The sequence below is a fragment of the Mobula hypostoma genome, chromosome 2 (assembly GCF_963921235.1).
Source record: "Mobula hypostoma chromosome 2, sMobHyp1.1, whole genome shotgun sequence".
NCBI classification, from domain to species: Eukaryota; Metazoa; Chordata; class Chondrichthyes; order Myliobatiformes; family Myliobatidae; genus Mobula; species Mobula hypostoma.
This window is the reverse complement of record NC_086098.1, coordinates 225949186-225976109: the sequence shown is the minus strand read 5'-3', so window position 1 is coordinate 225976109 and position 26924 is coordinate 225949186. Positions and strand designations below refer to the sequence as shown.

General features: G+C 39.4%; 1 protein-coding gene across 2 annotated transcripts in view; it reads right to left on the bottom strand.

The window, feature by feature from the left end:
* Nucleotides 1–1175: 1175 nt before the first annotated feature.
* The window catches only part of pigt (phosphatidylinositol glycan anchor biosynthesis, class T), a 29072-nt gene continuing 3323 nt past the window's right edge, over nucleotides 1176–26924 (bottom strand). The window contains exons 3-12 of one of the 2 annotated variants that reach the window (XM_063041562.1): nucleotides 26749–26876; nucleotides 20917–21017; nucleotides 19636–19722; nucleotides 18288–18375; nucleotides 14810–14907; nucleotides 13898–14066; nucleotides 12724–12924; nucleotides 7360–7525; nucleotides 6122–6205; nucleotides 1176–2750 (exon numbers count right to left, since the gene is read on the bottom strand). In XM_063041562.1, coding sequence (XP_062897632.1) covers nucleotides 2537–2750; nucleotides 6122–6205; nucleotides 7360–7525; nucleotides 12724–12924; nucleotides 13898–14066; nucleotides 14810–14907; nucleotides 18288–18375; nucleotides 19636–19722; nucleotides 20917–21017; nucleotides 26749–26876 — 1336 coding nt within the window. In that variant the 3' untranslated portion in view covers nucleotides 1176–2536. Of the gene's footprint in view, nucleotides 2787–6121; nucleotides 6206–7359; nucleotides 7526–12723; nucleotides 12925–13897; nucleotides 14067–14809; nucleotides 14908–18287; nucleotides 18376–19635; nucleotides 19723–20916; nucleotides 21018–26748; nucleotides 26877–26924 lie in introns of both variants that reach the window. The other variant, XM_063041561.1, reaches the window with a different exon arrangement.

The following is a 26924-nucleotide window of genomic DNA, read 5'->3' as shown; positions in this document are numbered from 1 at the left end:
ATTGTAGTTGAGAATTACTTCTGATTATCTCACATTCCTTACATCCCAAGCAACCTAAGAATCTGTAATTGACCACTATGATGTTGTACAAAAAAGCTATTTCTCATCTACATATTCTTCTTGGCATAGCGTGCTTAGCCAGATCTGGTTCTCATTATGTACTGACAACCCTCAGCTATACCCTCATCTCAGGTTTGCCCTATTGTTTATGACATCCAACTAAATACAAGGAAGACCAAAGCCTTAAGAATCATTGGCATCATACACCAGATTCTTCTCTCTAGTCACCTTTCAGATTCAGGAAAATAGTTGAAGCCAAGTTAGCTTGAAATCTTTGCATTGTGTATGATCCATGCAAGTTTTAATTCATGTAACCATTCCCAGGCAAAGTGTGCTAATTTTCACCCTATATTATCATCCAATCATCCCTTGCTGTAGCTCAGTTGCAGCTTAAACCTCATCCACACTTTACTGCCTGCTGTATTCCAGTAATCTCCTGCCCAGCCTATATAAACTTCGCCTTCTACCCAACATGAACTCTGCTTGCCAAGGTTGGTCTAAGTCTATTTGTCCACCATACAGTGAACACCTCTTAAAATTCTCTTGCTTCTTTCCAACTTCCCCTGCAAGCTTGCAATAACACCCCTCTGCAACCTCTTGCTCAGATCAAGCCTTCCAGATCTTTGGGTTCCTCTAATTCAGCCTTTTTGCAGACTCAGTTTTCATTGCTCCTTTATCAATGACTATTTGAGCTGCTTTGATACCAAGCTCTGTAATTCCCATTTTCAAACTCTGGCTTGCCTTTAGATACCTTTTAAAAAATCTACCTCTTTGACCAAGATCTTGATTATTAACACTAACAGCTGTGGCTCAGTGTCAAATTTTGTTTAATAATACCCCTAAACATTTTGCAATATTTAATTTTGTTAAAAGGTACTATATAAAAGCATAAAAGTTGTTGTCTAGTGGATTCCTGGAAGGGCTGCCTTTTAAAAAATCAATTCCAATTTTTGCTTCGTTATCACAACAACTGATGCTCATTTAAGAAATGATTCACTTCAAATTCTGAATCCCAGTGGGAAACACTTATCCATTTGGCTTTCTTCAATTTGTGTATCAAATGCACGCTGTGCTGGTTGTAATTTTAAAGTTGACATTCCTAGCAAAAGTAACACTCAGTCTGAAACACAGTTAGGCCCAGGAAGAGCAGACAATATTTTATTTAGTAGATGAACTCAGAGTAGAGTTTTAGGGGTGCAAACATAGCACCTTACAGCAATTCAGTATCTTCAATCCCATTATTCACTGCAGACAAAAGATATTTGATGACAATTATAGATATTCTATCCATAACTCCAATCACTGCTACAACCTTTCCTGTGAAATTGCAACATCACTCAATGTTCACTGTCTCTTAAACATAATACTGCAATTACTCCATAAGATTAGAAGTGAGGACAAAATTTCTCACTATAATTGGGTCTAGAAATGAAGAATTAGCTTTTCATAACCAGTGGAGTACTTCCTGAATGGGGGGGGGGGGGAGGAAGTTCATTTACAGGAAACCCTAATGTACAGAAAGGAGAATTAACTCATTTACAAGATCATACACAAAAGTTATTTAATGTCATGGGAGGATTGGAAAGAGGAGTTTTAAAGCTCACAAGCTACAGGAAATTGAAGAAAACAAGTGTGAAGTTCAGGGCAGAGTTCATAGAAAAGAGTGGGGAAACACCATAAACCAGGCAAATTGTACTTTAAAAGTGTGAGACAGCCACTATAAAATCACCCCATTTAAACCACTGCAAAATCTTTCCAAGAGCTTGTTATCAGTGAAAAAATAAAATCCAAACTTTCTTTTTGTCAATCCCACTGGAATGAGGCCATTCATAAATGCTATTAGGAGTTAAATGCCTGTTGCAAACTCCATTGTCTTGATGGCTTGCATTTGCAATGTGACTGACCAATGAACTCTAAAAAGGTGTCTGTTGCTAGCTGCCAAGGTGTCAATGCAAACCAGAGTGTAAATGATAGAACAAAATGGGGCTCTCAGCCATAAAGCATAGCAGAGCACCCCAAGCTATGGATAATAACTGAATGACAACCCCATCCTCTTCAGTTTGCAGTGTTCATTTATAAAAATCAGCCTCAAGATGTAGTGAACTAAAGCAGCTGGTGTGTGCAGAGATTTGGATCTGCGTTTCCAGCAAGGACACTAGATATAACTATTTAAAATGCATAGACACCACACATTGTAGATTTTCAGTTTTGCTGAATAGTTTCCTCCTCCCCCTACTGCATACTGCACAAAAAGCAGCTCAATGCACACCTCCCACTCCCAACAAATCGTTCACAGTGCCTGACCTGGTGAAAACAGCAGTTGCACAGCACAAAGTTTTCCAGTACCCAATTCATTTCAACTGAAGAGCATGTGAAACAACTGAGACATTGAAATACAGATAACTCAACTCAGGGGCAGTTGCTGACTTTGGTTATCAGTGCTTTTCCCAGCCCCACTTTCACATATGTGGCAACTTCAGATGGGTGGAACCCCACGCAGTCTACGGATTACATTAGCAATCTTCTTTGCCACCCCACCAGCAGGCTCGGCGATTTGGAATGTCCTTGTGAGCAAGTTGTAGAAGGATCCATAACCAACTGCAACCACAGTACAAGTCAGGCAGATGACATTATAGGGCATGCTGAAATCAGGCGTGGGTAAATTCACCAGCAAGGCTTCAGTGTAGAGCCTGACAAAGTAAACCGAGGGATCAATGAGTGGAAACCTACAACAAAATGCATACATAACTGGTTACAAAGTAGATTCTGCACCTCTTCAACGAACTAAATGCCATTCTACATTACTGACAGCTGAAGTTGCTGCACTCTTTAAGCAAGAACAAAGAAGGTTATTTAGCTCCTTGTCTTCTCTGATATTTATTGATATCACTGTGACCCAATTTCATATTCTACAAATTTCTAGCATTATATGTATGGAGATGAATTTCCTAATTTCACTCTTGAAAGGCTTGGCTTTAAACTTTGGAAATGCCCCCGCAACTAAATACAAGTATCATCATTTTTGCACCATCTCCTTAGAATCTTATAAACTTCAACAATTCACCTTTAGTTTTCCAAATTTCTGGGAACATTATCAAGTTTGTGTGATCTCATAACTCAACATTTTGGAGTTCAGGTGTTATTTTAATAAATGTATAATATATTCCTTCCAAGAATAAAACACAATTCCCTGATGGTATGGTGCCCACAACTGAATACAATACCTTAATAAAGCTCTCTAGCTACAGCAGGACTTTAAACCTCATGTTATAATCCAAACCATTCCTTTAGTCAGAAAGTGGTAAATCCGTAGAATTTGTTGCCATGAGCAGCCATGGAGGCCAAGTCATTGGGCGTATTTAAGGCAGAGATAGATAGGTTCTTGCTTAGCCAGGGCATCAAAGCGTATGGGGTGAAAGCAAGGGAGTGGGGATGACTGGATGAAGTGGATCAGCCCATGATTGAATGGCGGAGCAGACTCGATGGGCCGAATGGCCTACTTCTGCACCTAAATCTTATGGTCTTATAGACTAGGTTTCTATTAAGTTACTTTCTATACCTGACTATGATGCTGATAGTTGATACCTATGTACCACATCTTTTACAATCTCTACTGCAGTCAGTTTTTCACTATTTTGAAGTACTTTAATACATTGCTTTTGGGTCCACAGAAATGACTTCTACTTTGCTAATGTTGCACTTACTCCAGTTTTGTCTATTCAATTCATTGATTAATAGTGCTTTGAAATTTAATGCTTCCAATTATAATTTTTAAAAAGCCACCCAATTTTGTGTCCTTGATAAACTGGAATAAGTGGCTTTTTAATCCTATTGTTTTAGTCATTTATAAGTTCAGTGAATTGCTGAGCCTCCATAATAGGAATTGTTGGTCACTGCCTGGCTACTAGAGGATGTCCAAATCAACCTTACCATCTCTTTAGTAAATGGCATTCTTATCCCTTAACAGCACAACCTGTTTCTAGGGATTAGGTTTCCATGCCTGTACATTGTGGTATAAAAGTCAAATGCAGTGCATCTGACCTCTTGTTACAGTCCACATTCACTGTCAAGGCTAGGGGCAAACCTTCCACCCATCCATGATCACACACTTACTTCCAATGTGACCCTGGGAGCAGTTTTCTGCTGGGAACCAGTACAGTTTCTCCAGCAAAAGTGGCTTACTACACTCACAGAATGGATTTGACAGCCAGTAAGATCCCAGCCTCAAGTCCATCAGCAATTAAAGCTGTCATTGACACCAAATGTTAATAAACATTCACAAATATTCAAAAACCCAGAAATTATTGAACATTTCAAATGTAAGCACAATTAAACACATTTAATGAAGTCAAGTCAAATAAACAGGTCTACAAGAAGAGATACAGAGACTACAGCTGCTGGAATCTGGAGCAAAAGCAAACTGCTGGAGGAACTCAGTGGGGCAAGTGGCATCCGTGGGGGGAAATGGACAGTCGATATTTCAGGTTGAGACTCTTCATCTTGACTGAAATATAGAGGAGAGGTAGCTAGTATAAAGAGATGAACAGAAGGGATGGAGCCAGACCTGGAAACCAATAATCAGATATAGATGAGGAGGAGTGATATGCAGATAGAGGAGGGAAGACTGGAGATAGTGACAGAGTTGTGAGCTGATAGGTGGAGGCAACAAAGGCCTGCTTATGATGGAATTTTGAATCTACACATTTCCCTAATATTCAGTGTTACTCAGTTTCTTACACTGTAGCCACACAGGAAAAAGCCGATATACTCTCTGGACTATGATGGCTCCCAAAGGACAGCAGCATTGGAACAGTAGAGTACAGCAGGCCCTTCAGCCCACAATGTCTGTGCTGGCCATGATGCCAAATGAATCCAATTCCACCTGCCTGAATATGATCCATCTCTCTCCAAGCTCATGTGTCTGTCTAACTACCTCAATCACCACTATCAAGTCTGCTTCCACTACCGTGCCTCACAGCATGTTCCAAGCATCTACAACTCAACGTAAGAAATAACTCATCCCACACATCTCCCTTAAACTTCCCCCCTCACCTTAAAACTACACCCTCTGGCGTTTCACATTTCTACCCTGGGAAAGAGACACTGACCATCTACCTTATCTTATTTTGTAATCTTCTGTTAAGTTCCTCCTCAGCCTCTGACATTCCAAGAAAACAATCCAAACCTGTCCAACCTCTCCTTTTAGGTAATACTCTCTTAACCAGTCAGCATCTTGGTGAACCTCCTCTGCACCCTCGTCAAGGTCAAAGCCTCCATATTGCTCCTATAATTGGGTGACTAGAACCGAACACAATACTTCAACTGTAACCTAACCAGAGTTTCATAAAGCTGCAACATGACTATCTGATTCTTATACTCAGTGCTCTGACTGATGAAAGCAAGCATTCCATATGACTTCTTTACTACTCTATCTACTTGCATTGCCACTTTCAAAGAACTATGGACTTGGACCCCCAGATCCATCTATACATCAATGCTCTTAAGGGTTCTGCCATTAGCTGTGTACATTCACTTTACATTTGATCTCAAGTGCAACACCTCACATTTACCCAGATTAAACCTACCATTTCTTTGCCCATATCAATCAACTGATCGATATCCTTTGACAACATCCTTCACTATCCAGAATTCCACCAAAAATCAGCCCATCTACATTTTCTTTTGTGCCCCTGCACTTTATTAAGCATTATTCCTTATTTCTGTGTCCCTGCACCACATTAACCATTAATCTAATAAGACATTAAACTAGAAGAAGTGTGAACTTAAGAGTTACCAATGAACTTACTGGCACCTACCAGGTGTGGGAGGAAACTGGAGTTCCCTGCAGAAAAGCAGAGTTAGGGAGAGTGTGCAGATTCTCTACAGTCAGCACCTAAAGGACAGAATTGAATGCACGTCCCTTGAACTCAGGCAGTGGTGCAACCGTGCCACCCATTGATATGCATGTACCAACAAACATAGTTCAGTCAAAAGCATGAGACCTTCCCTGTAAAGAAACCAGCACAAAGACCAGAAAATAGTGCAGATCACTCATACTTACAGTTTATTGAAAAGAGGCATAGGTTTGGTGTTGTTGGCTTCCATAGTTACACTGCTTGGCACCAGTGCACTCAGAACAGATGAGCTGTAAAAAAAGACACAAAATTGGGAAACAATCAGATCTCAGACTCAGCAGCATGACTACCATGCTTAGTTAATACCTAGACATCAAATTCACTGGTCAAGAAGCCTTTAAATGTACGGATGGAAATTACAATGGACATTTACAAAATAGAGAAGATAACAGCATCTGTTAATCACAAGCTGGAACAATCTTATTCATACTGGAAAAAATGGTTTAACTACATAACACCTCATAGGCCTGATTCTATTCTCACAAGTCAATGAATTTGTTGTTAAAAAAAAAAGATCGCTTCCTACTCTGTACATAGTTTTCTTCTTTTGATTGTTCTTTCTTTCCTCTCTCTATAAGTATATACCTCAGATAAATATTATGTGGAGATTTGTGACGAATATGATTATATGATATATATGTACAGTATCTGAAATACATCTTATGGAAATGTTTGATGATGAAATTCAATAAAAAATAAATTACAAAAAAAAAGAAATCCTTACAAGGCCCACAAATTCTAATAATTTAATTAAACTTCTGGTGTCAACTAGAAATGCATAAAATGCCTGTAAGTTTCAGGCTTCCAAGCAGAAAGTGAAATAATGCCTGATTTTCAGGTACTTCACGTATGGTCAGATTAAGCCCAATAGAAGCAGTCCTTTCATTTGTCTTGAGATAAGGCAAAAATTCTAAGGCCTTCCCGTTGCTTTGCTTTCTTTTGTCTGTTTATCACAGAGCCAAAAAAGAATGATTTTTACACATTGAACATATTTGCACTTCATTTTGCGTGCATTGTTTCTTTCCCTTCTGTTTCCAAAATATTTTTTGAAGTGATATCCTTTATGCAAACTAAGAACAATATTCATAGTAGAGAAGGTTATTTGTTCTTTTGGGTCCAAGCTGACTCTGTGCAAGAGGAGCTTCCTAAAACAGATTCAAACCATTTTAGATTATTTTAATATTCACCTCAAGTCTGCGCCCTTCCACCATTGGAAGTTTCTCGCCATTTATTCTATCTCAATTTAAATTTGTAAGTTGGAAAATCCTTCCCAACTCTCCTCCAAACATTCCACATGTTATTCATCCACAAAGCTATTCTGGCAATTATACAGTCTTTCATAGCCTCCATATCCTTTATAGGCTCCAAACTTCCATCTCCTTACCCAACGTAGAAGCCATGATTGGGATCAGGAGGGTACTCTGTCCACTTTAATAGAGCTCGTTCAAACTCGATGCCGATCTTCGTGACAGAATTGGCAGGCAACTGAATTAGCATCTCCAGTAGATGAGGGCACTCTCTGTCTTTTGCTGGCTGATAGTGAATGTAACCTGCCATTAAATATACCAGAAATTATAAGATGCTGCCAAATACATTTCACAAACAATAAAACTGTAACCTAATAATGTTCAATAAATAATCTGAAATATTCATTGAAATCCAATATATTCAGCACACCAGAAACCTTCAGGATATTGCAGTGAAACAAGGAATTTTTAGCTCCGCAGTGGCTTGGAAGCAAACAAAAATCTTAATATTTAAAAATGGTAACAAAACTAGCCAGAACATCTACAGGTCATCAGGTTAACTTGAAGCAAAAGAAAATGGAGAGAAGCAAGAAAAACATTTAAATTTAGAAACTAAATGTTGTCATGAGGAGGATAATATAGTGGATTCCAGTTAATTGGGGCAGCCGTTTAATTGGGTCAACTCAAAGTACAGAAGCTAAATCGAGCAGAATAGCTGGGATTCGCTTCATTTATTTGGGACACTACGTCCCTTAATTGGTGCAGGAGGCTGCTGCCGAACAGTTTCTAAATAGTGTCACCCGCATGCACTTGCGTGGCTGTTAGATACTACTCCGTGCTTAAAGTGAACAGCTTTTAAAGAGCATCAGTTGCATGTGTTTGTGTTCAAACAGCAGTGATTTTTGTCACTGATAGTTGGTGAGAAACAAGCAATAACTCAGAACTGTTTCACTCACCAAGGTTTCAAGCAGCTAGGCTTGAAGATGCCAGAAATGGACGGGAGTGAAAGTGAAATGATTTCACTACCTCAACAAGTTAGGAATTACATAAGTATCTAGAATTGCCTTGAATATTACAATTAAAATGTAGATTTGAAGGATGCAATTGTCTAAAACATAGTATGAAGGTAGTTCATTATCTGCATGAGGTGCCTGCGCTGGTTTAGTTCACTTACAGTCAACCAAACAAGTACATCAGATGAATACTCCTGTCAGTAACTATTAGGAACTAATACAGTTTTATTGTACTGTAGAGGTATTGGTAGTGTTCTAATTTGTTCTGTACTTCATTTAAATACTTAAATTGTTACTCATTTAAACAGTAGTTTGTCACTTTTTTCTTTAACGATTTCCACGGAACTTCGGCTAACTGAGGCAGTTGCTTAATTGGGCTAAAATGTACTAGTCCCGATGTGTCCCAGTTTACCAGAATCCACTGTAATAGGTTACCTCTACGGATGGCAATGGGCAGTGCTGAGTACAGGTACATCTAATCCTTGATGCTCTACTGTTCCTAATAATTTAGATACTAGCTGTAGCTACAAAGACAGGTCAGAGGCCAAGGAAATCACAAGCACATCGTTCACCTCGTCTCTTCAGTCTTTCCACAAGGTATAAGCCAAGATTGTAACGAAGTGTACTGCTTGCCTGGATGAAACAGATGCGATAAATTCATGAGGGTAGTATTATCCAGTGCAAAGATGGACAAGCTATCCACTTCATAGCCTTTCCATCAGATTAAGCATCCAGTCCCTCTGCAGAATTTTTCTGCTTTATTCGTTTTTAACATCTGAATATCAATGGCAAAGCCAGTATCTGTTGCCCATTCCTAAATGCATTCAAAGTGGTGGAATTATATCACGATGAAGGATCAGCCACATATTTCCAAGTCAAGATGGCTTACAATTCAAAGGGAACCCTGTGTGGTGGTGGGCTCGTGCACTAGCTGCCCTTGTTTACTTGGTGGTAGAGATCATCTACAGAATGGGGAGCAGCACAGTGGCATAACTAACAGAGCTGCTGCCTTACAGCCCCAATGACTTGGGTTCAATTGTAAACCCCTTGCTGCTGTCTGTATGGAACCTGCACATTCTCTCCACATTCTGGCATTCTCCCACATCTCAAATACATGCAGGCTAACAGGTTAATTGGCCATTGTAAATTGTTCCTAGTGTGTAGAATCAGATGAGTCATGGGAATATGGGGAGAATACGCTAAGGAGAAGTTAGGAGGAACAGGATTCATACTGTCAGGATCTTTGTGCAATCAGTGAACATCTCTGTTCCTGACCTTACAATGATAGCACAGGTCCCTTCCTGTTTCCGCTCAACGTATGATAGCCTTTTCGACTTTATTGGCTAGGAGAGCCATTTTATTGAAGTGGAGGGATTCTAATCCACCTATGGTCTTTTATTGGCTCTCCTCCATTATGGTATTGGGGGTAGGGTACTGACATGGATAGAAAATTGGTTGGCAGACAGGAAACAAAGAGTAGGGACTAACGGGTCCTTTCCAGAATGGCAGGCAGTGACTAGTGGGATACTGCAAGGCTCGGTGCTGGGACCACAGCTATTTACAATATACATTAATGATTTAAATGAAGGGATTATAAGTAACATTAGCAAATTTGCAGATGACACAAAGCTGGGTGACAGTGTGAAATGTGAGGAGGATGTTATGAGAATACAGGGTGACTTGGACAGGTTGGGTGAGTGGGCAGATACAGTTTAATGTGGATAAATGTGAGGTTATCCACTTTGGTGGCAAGAACAGGAAGGCAGATTACTATCTGAATGGTGTCAAGTTAGGAAAAGGGGAAGTACAACGAGATCTGGGTGTCTTTGTTCATCGTCACTGAAAGTAAGCATGCAGGTACAGCAGACAGTGAAGAAAGCTAATGGCATGTTGGCCTTCATAACAAGAAGAGTTGAGTATAGGAGCAAAGAGGTCCTTCTGCAGTTGTACAAGGCCCTGGTGAGACCCCACCTGGAGTACTATGTGCAGTTTTGGTCTCCAAATTTGAGGAAGGACATTCTTGCTATGGAGGGAGTGCAGCGTAGGTTCACTGGGTTAATTCCAGGGATGGCGGGAATGTCATATGTTGAAAGATTGGAGCAACTGAGCTCATATACACTGGAATTTAGAAGAATGAGAGGGGATCTGATTGAAACATATAAGATTATTAAGGGATTGGACATGCTAGAGGCAGGAAACATGTTCCCAATGTTGGGAGAGTCCAGAGCCAGAGGCCACAGTTTAAGAATAAGGGGTAGACCATTTAGAACGGAGCTGAGGAAAAACTTTTTCCACACAAAGGGTTGTGGATCTGTGGAATGCTCTACCTCAGAAGGCAGTGGAGGCCAGTTCTCTGGATTCTTTCAAGAAAGAGTTAGATACAGCTCTTAATGATAGCGGAGTCAAGGGATATGGGGAGAAGGCAGGAACAGGGTACTGATTGTGGATGATCAGCTATGATCACAGTGAATGGCGGTGCTAGCTCAAATGGCCTACTCCTGCACCTATTGTTTATTGTCCTGTCTAAGTTTAGAGAAAATACGTCAGACAGACATTTGTTATATCCTTTAAGTTTGAGCAAATCTGGCGACCTTTTATCCAATATTTTCATTTAATTTGATTTATCACTCTTCCAACTTTTTTTTCCCCAAAGTTTTAGATTTGATCAGAAAGCCTTTCTTTTTTTGTTGGTCGTATCCTCAAAATTGACTGCCCAATCCCTTTTTTTGTTTTTTTTTTATATAGTGTAGTGGTTTTTTTAAATTCATTTAAAATTCAGTGTTTTTTCTTTCCTTTTAATGAACAGATAAGAGAATAGCTGTTTTCTTTTTTATTATATATTTTATACTAGCTTAACAATATGTATAATTTTGATAACGTCTATCTTAATCTCGGTTAATATTGTTATTGATATATATATTTGAGATCATTCTCCTCTTGTTTGTATTTATGTTCCTTTTAAATCAATAAAAAGATTAATAGAGAGAGAAAGATAGCACAGGTCCCACTACAACTTGCCTCCTCATTATCTCTACTGCCCTAGAACAAGATTGGAAGCCTGTGGAAATATCATTAACTACAAGTTCACACCACTCTTAACGGGAAATATATTGTTGCTTTCTCAGAATCTAAATCAAGATCTTCAAGCACTTGGAAATGAGCAGCGTGAGTATCTTCACCACACGAACAGGATGATAACAGGTACACTAGTAAGTCATCCTTAAAGAAATTAAATTTTGAACCACGTCAGTGTGGTAGTATTTACCCTTCACTGCTTAGGCTTTAATATATGCAGTAAGTCTGCCCCAGATGAATTTAGGCAAGATACCTCTAATAAATATAATTTGTGCTGCATATTACAGCCCAGCCAATAAAGATGAAAAGTACATGGTAGAGCATAAAGGTTACAGCAGGAATGGATTAACTGGCATAATTAAAGGATATAAATGATTTTTTTCCTGGAATTTTGCTTGTCATATGAACAAGTGCTTATTGAAGCATTGAGGATAATTTATTACTGGGTTAAAAGAGACAGAAGATTTGGTAGCTAATCAAAATCAAATTAGTTACTATGAAAGGGGAGTTAATTGACTTGAAGAATACATTTTGAATGCAGTTTTCCCTTCATTGGTAATAGATGTGTTTATCAGAGTTACAGTACCATCAAGTGGCTGATTATAGATTCACAAGAATTACAACCTTACCTGGCTCCAGAACACCAATAAAAGGACCTTCATCTAACGCAAGTTTGAATATAATTAGGAATGAGGTGCAGACACTCACCCTACTGACCTCCAACATACTTATAAAAATTCTCCCCAAACACTTCCCTCTGTGGTGTACTAGGTCTATAGTGAATGAAGAGTGATCCTCCACTAGCCACGAACTGTAGCTAGAGCAAATCTGAGCATTTGTATTTAAGGGGATTTCCAGAATCAATTCTCTGCAGCTCAATTTAGAGAATGTCAAGAGCATCCGGCTCCATTCTACAAATCTGGATAAAAGCTAATTTTAGAGCCAAGATGTGAGTGACTACTGCTCACATCAAGGAAACATTTGCAAAGTGAGGCATCAAGAAGTGGAATGGGGAAAGAAATTACAATTTAGTCACAAAAGAAAATGGCTGTGACATTTTAAGGCATTCACCTCAGCCTGAAGACATTGTTTCAGGACAAGTACACTTGGCCCAATCATCATTGACTACATGACCGCATCCGCCCCCCACTCAATATAGTCAAAAGGATGTTCCTTATTGATCATTAAACTCAACTGCTTCTCCTAAAATAATGAAAGTAGCCTGTTTAGCTGAAGAAAAACCTAGACGACATGCAGGCTGGTAACACTTGTGACACCCAAGTATATGATATGAAGTTATTTTACGCAGGCCATCTCATCATTTTTTTCCATAGAGATGAGGGGAAAGGGGACCATGAGAAGAGAAATGCGACGGGGAGAGAGAGGGAGAGATGGGAGGGAGAAATCTCTTACTTGGTTTGTTTTCCCTGCCCTTAGTGTTGATGGTGAGTGTGTGGACATAGAGCCGAAGGTACCATGGTACAACCTCCATCAGCAACACTGGGAATGATCGGTAGGGGTGATTATTGTAGATCAAGGTGTTGATCTTTCCTGTCCAAAGGCCAAAGCCACTCACATATCGCTCTGCATGGAAGACGGGCACTTCAGGTGCCACTGCAAATAAATGAAAATAACAAATCAGTGCCTGGCCATAATAGTTAGAGATCTCTAAGTCTGGACCAACCCAATAAACAGAAGTCCTCGTCTAAATGATACAAATTGAACAACTTCTTGATATTCCAGCTACAAGTAAAAACAGACTAAAGTTTATCTTGTCAGTTTATTACTTCAAACAACTCCATTCCTGTTTAACCCACACTGGCAATGGTTTATTTCAGTCCCTCTCCATGTATTATCTACCATCACCATCAAGATGAAATTAGGAACCAACAGAGTAGAGCTTTATGTTCACACTATCTTTGGGGGCTATTCATTCTCGAAGACACAACACATTGTTACTAGTGCTGAAAACCCAGTTTAAATAAGCCACATTTTTGTTCCCCTTTTCTTCACGTCCTGTAGCCACTGATTGACTGCCTCTGGATAAACTATTTATAATAGAACCAAGCAGTCCTCACTTACACTTCCAAGAGAAATATTTACACGTTGAAGAGTGAAAACCTTACCCAATTCCCTTTCCCTAGTCCACTAATTTTGGAATTTCTATTCCCCTTATACTTTCAGTAATTAAATAACAATGAAATTCATGTGCATATATGAATATATAGCTCATGCAATATTTGGTACTAGTATACATAGATTAAGTCTTTCTTGTACCTACCTAGCCAATTAAATTTTCCTAAATTTGAAGACAGCAACCCCCCAGTTTCTGCAATTACAGTACAAACTTATTCATTGTTTTTGTGCTGAGACAGTTTCACTTTTGTTGCAGAATAAATTTGGACTTAGCAAAAAACTGCTGGAGGAACTTAGCAGTTCAGGCCAAGTTAGCAATCGCATTCCTCCAGCTGCTTCTCTTTTGCCCCAGCAACTGCAGTCTCTCGTCGACAGACTAAGACTCCGGCTCTTCTATTGACTGTACAAAACGAGAGATTCCAATACAGACATCAAATAAGCTGCAACTCACCAAACTGTTTAGATGGTTTCCATTTCAACACTATGTTTAAGGAGTGTGATGATACACTGTACAGCTGAGGATCTAGCAAATCGTACACAGCATAGGATCTCCACTGACCATGTACTGTCGTGTTAAGCCGTGTGAATGCTGGTGGCATCAGTTCATAGGTGTCATTCACCTAGAAAGTTGGAAGAAAGCTTCAAGAGCATTTTTGATACCCCGGTCTGTAAAATAGCTACTTAATTAGAAATTAATCTCTATTTTTGCTACACTTTCAACCTGTATCATTTTTGAACCTGAACATTTGTGAAGCCAATACACCAAAGAATGTTGAACTATTGAAAATTGTCACCTTTCATAAAATTTAATCAAGTCCTACCCTCAGGTAAATCTAAAATATCTCAGATATATTCAATAAGAGAACATGAAAATCTACAGCACATTACAGGCATCCCTGTTTTCCTTGGTGTCATGGCTAAGGCTTATTCCTCAACCAATATGAGATCATTATCAATTTGCTGTCTGCAGCTTGCTATCTATAAACTGTTTGCCATATATCCTACATTACAAGTAACATTTCAAAAATGCACAATTCGCTAAAAGGATGTTCTGAAAGAGACAGGTGGAGTAACGCAAATTCTGGTCTTTACTGGATTTGAAAGAGGAAGCATCAATCATACTACTAATTCTGCCATCAATGAAGTTTTTAACCTATTGCCACAAGGCATTTGTAGCTCTCCCCTATAATGCACGGATCTCCCCATTCAGTAGTTGCCACCTCAGGATAAATTACGCCAGTAACCATGAGGGTAATTATGGCCTACAGTCTTGAAGGTCACAGCCAGTCCTCAGTGCACCCATCCTTTAAAATCTCCTTGGATGAACAGTGCACATGAATTAAAATTTGAATCTGAGTAGTACCTTCTCCTTGTCTGTGACGTCCACGTAAATTGTACTTTGTGATGCCAGAGGACATACTTCTGTTAGTGTCCGTGAAAACATCTTAAACAGTGACCATTCTGTAAAACATCAACTACACAGTAAGGAAATTATGCTCAGTGACAAGTGGCTATTAACATCTTTACAAAAAAAAATTTGTACGTGTGCCTTTGATGTTCATGCACTTAAGGGAATGTGAGTATGGGGGTTGAGAGCAAATGTATCATTGTAACTGGCTCCTATTTGAACCCATTTACATTGCATGCTGAGATTCAAAGGTTCTTGGGCATAACATCAGATGCTGACCTGACAACCAGCTAAATACTTTAATCCGACTGAAGAACATCAAAAAAAGGATATCAAGTTCATTTTATGAAAAATACAACTTTGTTAATATTACCACACCTGTGGCACATTGTCAGAAATATCTTTCAGTTAAAATGTTAAACGTGAGGCCTCGTCTACCACAAAAAAGTCTATAGACTTAATTTTAAAGAGCAGGGAAGTTTTTCCTGGAATTCTGGCCAATACTGAACCCTCAATAAACATTGTAAAGTAAAATCTTGATCATTAACTTATTTGCGTTTACTAAAGCTTTTTAGCAGCATATTGGGGAATGTGCTTCTAAGCTAAAAACAGAAAACATTCACCAGATGCAAGTACTGAGTGCTTGCAGTTTTTTTGTTTTACAGGTTTCCCCCGCCATCCGAAGGTAGAGCGTTCCTATGAAATGGTTCGTAAACCGAAATGTCGTAAAGCGAAGAAGCAATTACCATTTATTTATATGGGAAAATTTTGTGAGCGTTCACAGACCCAAAACAACCTACCAAATCATGCCAAATAACACATAAAAACCTAAAATAACAGTAACATATAGTAAAAGCAGGAATAATATGATAAATACACAGCCTATATAAAGCAGAAATACTTTTCCACAATCATTACTGGACTGTTCTCCGTAGCGAAAATCTCATGCAAGCGCCGTCGGCCAAAAATCTCACGCAAGCGCTGTTGGCAAAAACACGGCGCAAGTGCTCTCCAGTAACCTTTAAGCTATGAAGCTGCCAAATCATACCAAATAACACATAAAAATACACAGCCTATATAAAGTAGAAATAATGTATGTACAGTGTAGTATCACTTACGGGAATTGGGAAGATAGCGCCGAGCACACTGATGATGGTGCATTAGACTGAGTCGTCGCAGACTGGCTGGTGCAGTGGCCCCCACCCTCCAGGCTGCCGTGCGATACATTGCCGCGAAGCATGCAGGAATGCAGCAGTAGGCGGGAGGCACACAGCACATCTTTAAGAAAAAAGCCGAAAAAAACATGCTAATTAATTAGATGCCGCCCGGCACGTAATTGTTGGCCCAGATCAGTGCTGATTTCCAATTGCGTCGTCTCTGATCTGGGCCGACAATTACGTGTCGGCGGGACCTAATTAATTAGCATGTTTATTTCGGCTTTTTTCTTAAAGATGTGCTGTATGCCTCCCAGCTACCGTTGCATCCTCCGCAAATCGGTATCTGTCCGTGGCCTGGGGGTTGGGGTGGTGGGACACTGGGTGTCATCTCATCGTCTGTTTCCATTAGGGCAGGCAGGTCATCTTCTTCTATGACTGCCTGCCTCGATGTCGAAGGCCGAGGTCCAACGTCTGCTGTGGCTGATGTGGAAGGCTTGCTTGACTGCTGAGCCTCGCACATTTTTCTATCACACAGTTCTTTGTAAGGACTCAAACCATCCTGCAAATATCCCCTAAACCGACGTACTCTTTCAAAATTAAAGTCATACTTTATCATTACTCATTTGGTTTCGATTGTTATTCTTTTTTCTTCCAATTGCATCAGCTCTTCATCTGTCAGATCTTGGTCATGGGATGCCAAAACCTCTTCAACATCATGTTCGTCAGCTTCCACAAGCCAAACTCACGTTGTCCTTACTTCATTCACCATGATCAAAACGCCTAATTATGTCTAGTTTTACGCTAACTGTAACACCCTTACGAGCTCTTTCAGGCTTTTCCAATACCATAGAACTCATCTTGCAAACAACTGCTCACAGGCACGTGTTTAAGCAATGTTGGCGAGAATGCAGTTCCGAATCCGGGGGAAAGCAGCTGCTCGGGGCGCGCGGCACGCTGCCTTTTATCGTGCGCTGATTTTTTCGCACGCTGATTTTTTTTTCGTAACAGTGAAAACACCTTCTGAAAGCGAAAACAGGATACCAATGTAGGTCTTTCGTAACAGTGAGGTTTCGTAAAGCGAACGTTTGAAAAGCGGGGGATACCTGTATTTGAGATTACCAGCATTGCCAATTTTATGATTTGCATGATGTGTTCTTATATTGAAACAATACCACTCATTTCACCATCCAGGGAACTATACACCCTCACCAACCAAACAGCCTGACAAACAGCCCCATGAAAAATTGAGGTGCTTTGGGAGTACAGCCAAAACTGTACGATGAACAAGCCAAAACTCAAGGAAAAGAGGTTACAGGACAGAGGAGGAAGAGGTCAGTGAAAGGAGAGACAAGTTCTACAGAAGAACTCAAACCTAGGGCTCAAAAATTTTAATCAGAGACACCGATGGACCTGAAGCAAACATAGGTTATTAAATACTGGCAGAATGTACGAAAAAAAGTGATTTGATTCACAACAAAGTTACTGGAGTATTGGATGAGTTAATACCGAGGGTGGAGGGTGGCTGCATATATGAACTCTTGCTTGGGCAGGTCCATTGGAAGGGTTAGCACAATATCATGGACCAAAAGGTTTGTACTGTGCTGTACTTTTCTATGTTCTATATACAGTAAAGGCATTGATGAAAGTTCCTCCAGGATTAGGGGAGGCAGAAATAAAGTCAGTGATGTTATGCAGGTGGCAGTGGAAATTATGATGGTGGACACCACTGTTCATTCAAGGATATTGTTTACGCGCCATGAAAAATAAACAGTGAATGGACTAAGACTTCTAGGCATTATGGAGAAGTGAGCTTTCAATTTGAAGAATAAAACTTATTTTTGATGCTCATCTTAGAGCATAAGTTTGAAGTGCCATGAGGAAGTCAGACTTATCTTATGCTCCAAATATCTTTAAATATTAGAATAGCTGGGTCAGGTATTGACAAGCACATGGGATAAAGATCAGCTGCAAGTGATGGATACAACTCTGGAATGGGCTGAGTTCCCATGGCAGAATTCAGCAATCTTTGTGACCATGATAGACTGGGGCGGGAATCCATACTGTAACTGACACCATAACTGGCTACCACTTTTCTGACAAAGCTGCATCTGGAATTCATGGAAGCCACTATATACTATAGACCAATTCTTTCTTCCTTTCACTCTTTAATGAAAGGTTTACACATAAATCAATAATCTTTGCTTTCTCTTCTTATGGTGATCTGCCTGCTGTTGTTCCTATATTCCCTTTCCTCATTTCATATTTAATAAACCTACCCCTTTTCCCGGAGCCAGCAGCATGGAGGTCAAATACAACAGATAGGCTCAGTGATAACTCCCAGGAGGTACTGGTGCATAGATGATCCTAGAGAAACAGCATGAAAATATATTCAGTATTCGACAATTGGAATATATGAAGTTTATGGCAATTTAGTCCATTTCTTTCATTAGAAAGAGCAAGTTAATGTTTCAGATGTTAATACAGACTCAATGGCAACATTTATAATGGGTTCAGGTGCTACACAAGGATCAGTGTGGTACAGCGGGAGACATTGAAAGGCATTTCATGAATTACTAGCAATCAGAATCACAATTTTAATATTTGTAGCTCTGAAAGTCTGATGCTGGTTGCGTAAAATATCAAATAGAAGAAATCCCTGACAATTGTATTTATTTCCATCTGCAGCAACAGTAGGCTTTAGATTAATTGCACGAGCTGTTCCATGCATATATAATCTGAAAACATTGTGGTACTAATCACATGATATTAGGTTCCTTCATGTCCAAATCCAATTCTATTTGATATCCATCACTGACGGCTTTGGAAATAAAAATATAATTCAGGAGCTAAAGATGTTTTAACCACTCCAAGCAAAGACCAATCTGAGATTAACTTGTCCATCATAAACTGCAGCAAGGGATACAGGTCAAAGGCTCAAACTATTTGGAGCATTCCAATCACTGACCAGATGGAGGTCACAAAACACAATGGGTCTTTCGACTTTTTTGACTCAAATACACTAAAAACAATATTATCATTGTTTCTATTCCTTATCACTGTTCCACAAAGCCCATTAGTTCAATCCTCAATCTAAAAGCTCCATCCTGCTTATTAACATAGTTTACATAATATAGGCAACCAGAATTTGATAAAGCTGATTATCCCCTCTGGGCAGTTAGTGACAACAGAGCCAAATTAAAATGTTCACAGACTGAGTGAGCTTAAATCTTGAGTGGGAGGAACGTAATGAATTGCCATTGGATGTGATTGGACTGGAATACCCTTTGAGAAAAGGTATATAATTATTAGGGACAGTACAAGATCAATGGACAAGACACTGTGGAAAAGCTGAACTACTTCAGCAAACTGCTGGACCAATACAATCAAATATCATTTTCTGGTGTAAAATTCTATCACATGTTCTGTGATACTCAAAGAACAATAGTCTTTGAATGTTGAATATTCTAGATGGTGACTAGTGTATCCTGTTTGCAAAAGGTGATGAGCGGCATGACATGAATAGGAATACGAATGTATTCCACATAAACACTACAGATAAGACTTTGCTTAATTCAGAAACAGCCGTGCCAAGTTAGACAAAATGAAAAAGTGTTCTGCACTCACCCGACAAACAGGTCTGACATGAACAGCCTGTGAATGATAACTGGTATGAAATAACCGCTCTGCTTTCAGCAGCACTCCCAATCCTGCCTGAACACAAAATATTTTTTGCTCTTAGTAAGGAAGTATGCAAGGCAGTAAAGAAAAAGCTCAAAATGTTGAACCTTTAAATATTAATATGTAACACAAACAAGCTCAACATTGCACATTAAAAGTGGGATGCATGTCAAGCTCAAAATATCATGATTTCTGCATATTGTTCCTCACACCTAAAGAATCACACACTTAGCAATACACATCAAATATCACACAACGCATCTAGTACATAACTGCCATACTCTAGATATCATTTCTGACACAATGCACATGTCTCATATCCAATATTCTTCTAGATATCTGGTCAGGGACAGATGTATGCATCTTAAAATGCTACTGCCCACTGGATCTCAACTCTTCATATCAAGCACATGCTCAGTGCTAGTGTTTCAATGTAACAGACACCTGTCGTGCCTCAGATCTCACGTTGCATCAAACATGCATTCGTCATATCAGATACCAAACTTTGTACATGCTATAAAACATCATAATTCCTGTCTTCAATCAGCAGTCAACCTAGAACAGACGTTTCAACTTTAGCAGAGTTTTAGATTATTTTCCTTTGTACTTATTATGTATCAACTATTAAAGTCCAAAAATAATATTTATATAACTTAATTTAAATAATATTTATATTATTTATTAAAGTATGTTTGTGAGGGTTACCCAATTAAATATTGTTAAAATCTAATCAATGGATATAGAACTTGGTGTAATGGGAATGGTCCAACAATCCTCAAGCAATATTACAATAGCAATACTCCCAATAATCGTCTATTCACAAAACAACTCTGCAGCTCCTGTCCCCTTCCTGAGCTCCCAAGTCACCGATAGTCTGACAAAAACAGCACCCACTCTACAGCCTGGAAATTGAGTTGCTAAACAGCAGCAAATCCAAACTCATTCACATTTTGGTTCTGGGCTTAAATATTCTAACCATCTGGATAATTAGCTACATAAAATCTCACACAAGGCTGATGCTCATTATAATGCAATAATCTTTGAGTACCCATAATAAATGATGAATTATCATATGACTTCTACCTCATATTACTCCTACTGGTTTACTTAAAAGTAACTTGTGTAATTTAATTACTTCCACTTCTTCCTGACTCTAGATTTCTTTAGTCATATTTTATTTTCAACACCTTTAATGCTGTTCATTACTTTCACTCTAAAAAGATTTACCTTTGAACCACACGGTAAGAGTTTCTTCCATGGTGTAAGATTTTCAGTGCACACAATCTCTCTTGGCAGTGCTGCATATCTTAAATAGTTATGATTGGTTTCTGTAGGGAAACAGAGCAACATACCATGCTATGAATACTATAAGTTGCAACCCAAGCAAGATAAAAGATGACAATGGAGTGAGACCAGTATTTCATCAAAGGATACCTCAACCAGGTACAGAACTATACATTTTGCTAGAAGTTATTACGAAGGATCTGGGAACAGGAAATCAGAAAATCAAAATATAATCAGGCAGAATTAATGCAGGAAAATGTTTTTTGACAAAACTGAAGATAATCTAGAACTATTAGATGTAGTATTTTTCAAACTTCAGAGGGCAATCCACAAAGTGCACGTACTTGTCGAATTGGGAATAATACGTTAGCACGTTGAGAGAACTGGTCAATCAAAAACAGAAGTGTGAGGATAAATGAATCACTTTAGCATTAGCAGGCAGCAACCAAAAGAATAAAGCAAGAAGATGTGCTTTGACCTCAACTATTTAGAATATCTAACGATAACTTTAAAAGAGGTGTGTGAGTGTAGCACATCCAAGTCTAATTATAATGTAAAGCTCAATTGAAAAACAAGCTTCGAGCCAGGGTATATATACAGTGGCATGCAAAAGTTTGGGCACCTCAGTCAAAATTTCTGTTACATTGAATAGCTAAGTGAGTAGAAGATGAACTGATCTCCAAAAGTCATAAAGTTAAAGATGAAACATTCTTTTCAACATTTTAAGCAAGATTAGTGTATTTTTTTGTTTTGTACAATTTTAGAGTGGAAAAAAAGGAAAGGAGTACCATGCAAAAGTTTGGGCACCCCAAGAGATTTGAGCTCTCAGATAACCTTTACCAAGGTCTCAGACCTTAATTAGCTTGTTAGAGCTATGGCTTGTTCACAGTCATTGTTAGGAAAGGCCAGGTGATGCAATTTTCAAAGCTTTATAAGTACCCTGACTCCTCAAACCTTGTCCCAACTATCAGCAGCCATGGGCTCCTCCAATCAGCTGCCTAGCACTCTGAAAATAAATGATCGCCACAAAGCAGAAGGCGGCTATAAGAAGATAGCAAAGCGTTTTCAGGTAGCCGTTTCCTCAGTTCATAATGTAATTAAGAAATGGCAGTTAACAGGAACAGTGGAGGTTAAGTTGAGATCTGGAAGACCAAGAAAACTTTCCGAGAGAACTGCTCGTAGGATTGCTAGAAAAGCAAATCAAAACCTCCGTTTCACTGCAAAAGACCTTCAGGAAGATTTAGCAGATTCTGGAGTGGTGGTGCACTGTTCTACTGTGCAGCGACACCTGCACAAATATGACCCTCATGGAAGAATCATCAGAAGAAAACCTTTCCTGCGTCCTCACCACAAAATTCAGTGTCAGAAGTTTGCAAAGGAATATCTAAACAAGCCTGATCCATTATGGAAACAAGTCCTGTGGAGTTAAAATAGAACTTTTTGTCCTCAATAAGCAAAGGTATGTTTGGAGGAAAAAAGGGTGCAGAATTTCATGAAAAGAACACCTCTCCAACTGTTAAGCACGGGGGTGGATCGATCATGCTTTGGGCTTGTGTTGCAGCCAGTGGCACAGGGAACATTTCACTGGTAGAGGGAAGAATGAATTCAATTAAATATCAGCAAATTCTGGAAGCAAACATCACACCATCTGTAAAAAAGCTTAAGATGAAAAGTGGATGGCCTCTACAAGAAGATAATGATCCTAAACACACCTCAAAATCCACAATGGACTACCTCAAGAGACGCAAGCTGAAGGTTTTGCCATTGCCCTCACAGTCCCCCGACCTAAACATCATCGAACATCTGTGGATAGACCTCAAAAGAGGCCCAAGAATCTCACAGAACTAGAAGCCTTTTGCAAGGAAGAATGGGCAAAATTCCCTAAACAAGAATTGAAAGACTTAGCTGGCTACAGAAAGCATTTACAAGCTGTGATACTTGCCAAAGGGGGTGTTACTAACTACTGACCATGCAGGGTGCCCAAACTTTTGCTTCGGGCCCTTTTCCTTTTTTATCATTTTGAAACTGTAAAAGATGGAAATAAAAAAATAATCTTGCTTAAAATATTAAAGAAATGTGTCATCTTTAACTTTATGCCTTTTGGAATTCAGGTCATCTTTTACTCACTTAGCCATTCACAGTGTCATGTGTGACGCCCAGCAGAGGTACCGGACTGATGATGTTAATGAGAGAGAAAAGAAAGACAATGGAGAAACATTCAAAATGCTAACAAGAGAGAAGAGAGGGATTAACGGGAAAGGAACACAATTCAGCTATTGACAGACCGGTTGCTTTGAACCTGAACTGTTTAAAGTTTGATAGACAGATGATACCCCAGCAGGGGGATAAAAGGAGCAGGTTTGCTAAGGCATGCGGCACACCACGAGACCCTGGGAAGAGCAGTGTGCCCCCAAAAGTTAGTGGGAGTTTGGAGGTCCGGTTCGCGGGAACCGACCAGAGGCTCACAGGGTGTAAAGGTACGATCGGTGGGAACCTGGGGTGTGTGTCCACCCTTGCCTGGGTGTCGGGTTCACCACGGAAGAACGATCATATGCGGAACAGAGGGGTCACAGTCGGTGACCACAGCGGGATAGAAGACATCAAATGGTCTGCCCGAAACCAACTGCGAAGACATCCAAAAGGTTTACCTGAAATCAAATTGCATCTCTCTCTCTCTCCCTCTCCCTCCAAAGGTACGACAACAGCGATTACTGCGAACTGCACTAAACTGAACTGAACTCTGCTTCATTTAAGACTGATCATTTTACCCCTAGACTGCGATAGAGCTTGGTTTGATTCCTATTACCCTAGTTCTGAGTATATAGATAGATAGATATACTTTATTAATCCCGAGGGAAATTTGGTTTTGTTACAGCCGCACCAACCAAGAATAGAGCGTAAATATAGCAATACAAAAAATCCCAACAATCAAACAACAAAATGTAAACTATGCCAGATGGAAAATAAGTCCAGGACCAGTCTATTGGCTCAGGGTGTCTGACCCTCCACGGGAGGAGCTGCACGTTCGATGGCCACAGGCAGGAACAACCTCCCGTGCTGCCAAGTGTTGTATCACGGTGGAATGTGGCCGAAGTCCAACAGTAAAAAGTGCAGTATCCAGTCGGCAAACACGTTCCTCGATCGTAATATTCTCCGGATTGCACCATCCATTGTTAACCAGATCAGTAAGCACGAAACTCCTTTACGCTTACCGCTCTCGATGCACTTCTGGAGAGCCGGAACGGTATTACCCACCGAATTCCTCTTCTCCAAAAGTCTCTGTTGTCTCAACCCGGTCCTCTTTCCTCGTGTGTATTATCATTGCTAACCTGTTACATTTATATCCTTACGATTAGTGTACTGTATTACTTATTTCTTTAATAAAACTTTATTAGTTCCAGTAATCCAGACTCCAACGAGCGTTCTATTTCTGCTGGTTTGGCAACTCAGTTACAGGATACGTAACATAAGTAACAAAAATTTTGACTAGGGGTGCCCAAACCTTTGCATGCCACTGTACCAACTGTACCACTCAAGCGGATAAAGTGTGAAATGTGAAATTATCCACTAAGGTAAGAAGAATTCGTTTTTAAATAGAAAACACTAGTAAGCATTGGTATCTGATAGATTTGAAGGACATTAATCATTGACAAAGGATAACATGTAGGTATTGCAAGCAATTAGATAGGCAAATCAGGGAAAATGAAAGCTAGTTTGCCATCTGAGTGGTTGTAACCAACAAGATACAATCAGGTGCTGCCATTCAAACTTGCTTTGCTATTCAACCACTTTACCTCCACATCTCCATATCCTTCAATCTCCCAAGATGCCAAATTTATCTAGTTCACTGCTTGGATCTAGTTTATATACTAGGAATCTGACAGCATTCCAAGTTAAACTGTTTTGGCTAATCTCAACAACATTTAAATTCCTCAGAATTAAATAGATCATCTTTGAAACAAGTTTCTGTTACGCATTTGCTGATATACTGGTGAAAGTATCGCTTTTATTCAGATCTCTGTGAAATATTCCCACTCACAATGTCTGACCTTTATCATTGTCCTTCTTCATGATCCTATTACCCTTGATAATTTCTTTATTATCAGGGTTACAACACCAATTCCCCAAAATAATTTCTGTCTTCAGAACAACTCATAGCCTTGCACATTTATTTCCCAACTTTGGTCTTCTTGCAACCATGACTCTGCAATGACAATTAATTAAAGCACATTTATGTCATTTGTGCCACTAATTACTTAATTTGTTCCATGCTGTGAATTTTGATCTTCTATTAATGTGTCCAAAATTTGACTCTTTTAATCTACTGTTGTGGTGTTATAATTTAATTCTGACAACATGATACCCTTATCTAAATGACTAAACTATTCTTTTCCTTAGCAACGCTGCCTATCATTCCAAATTTCCTCTAACTTGAAAGCTTTACTCAGCAGTTTTTTTATTTTCAAGCACTATCTATAGCCTCTGTTTTCAATTGGACACTGGTTCTAGACAAGTTTGAATGGAGTTTTATCTAATGGAACAGCTCTTTCTGTGGGGAAAATGAGATTACACATTCTGGAAGGAAAGGGCAGATAATTGTTACTATCACTACAACGAAATTTATATTTACATGAACTGAGACTACAAAATATATTTTTACAGAGGGATATGTTGGCTCCAGTACATAAAAGTGAATAAATAGCATGCACGTCAGCAAGCCATTAGGAAGGCCAGTGGAATGCTGAACTTTATTGCATGAGGTATGGTGTGTAGAAGGCAGTTTTGATGCAAGTTTATGGGGTGTTGGTGAAACTGCACCTGGATGGAGTGCTATGCACAGTTTTGGTGTCCACACTTAAGCACTGGAGGCAGTACACAGAAACTTTACAAGGTAGATTCCAGGGATGCAGGAGATGAAGAATAAGGTTGGTTGGGCCTATAATCACAGAAGTTTAGAATAAGAGGTGATCTTAGTCTAAATTCTGAAGATTCTGATCAGGATTTACAAGGTGGATGCTGAAAGAACAATTCCCCTAAGTGGGAGTATCTAGAACTAAAGGGCATAATTTCAATACAAGTAGTTGCGATTAGAAATGGAGGAAGTACTTTCTCAGAAAGTCATTAATCTTTATAATTGTCTATTCCAGGTAGCATTCAACCACAGGCATGTAAACAGGCATGTGTGCATTGACCCCTTCCTGAAATCAATGACCAGCTCTTCTGTTTAACTGACACCGAGTGAAAGGTTGTTGTCATGACAACACACCACTAGGCTATCTCCTTCTTGTACTCTGACTCATTTGAGATTCTGACCACTACTGTGGCATCACCTGCAAACCTGTGGAAGGAGTTCGAGCAGAATCAGACCATGCAGTTGTGGGCACATAGGGATTAGAGTAGGGCAATGAGGACACAGCCTTGTAGGGCACCAGCGCTGTTGCCAGCAGAGGTATTGCTGCCTATCTTTACTAATTATGTTGGTTAGGAAGTCAAGGATCCAACTTCTAAAGGTACTGTTGGGTCCTAGGCTTAAGAGTATGGAGACAAGTTTACTTGGAATTATTATATTGATGGTGGAGCTATAATCAATAAATAGTCTAATATAGGTGTCTTTACTGTCCAGATGCTTCAGAGATGTGTGTAGGCCATGGAGGTGTCATCTGCTCTGGAACTGTTCCAGTGGTAGGCAAATTTCAGTGGGTTGAAGCTGTCCAGGAGGCTGGAGTTGATAGTCTTTGAACTAGACTTGCCCTGCCAGTATAGTCTGATACTTACCATTAATAAGGCCAAGAGGTTTGAAAGAAGCTGTTGGAGTAACAGTGTTCGTTGAATCAATGAAATTAAGAGATGCACAGAACAAGCCTGAGAGAACATTAGTCAGTTCCTTCCAGGTAGTGTCAACACTGTAAGAAAAAAGTTTAAATATAACTGATCTAAAATTGTACATTTAG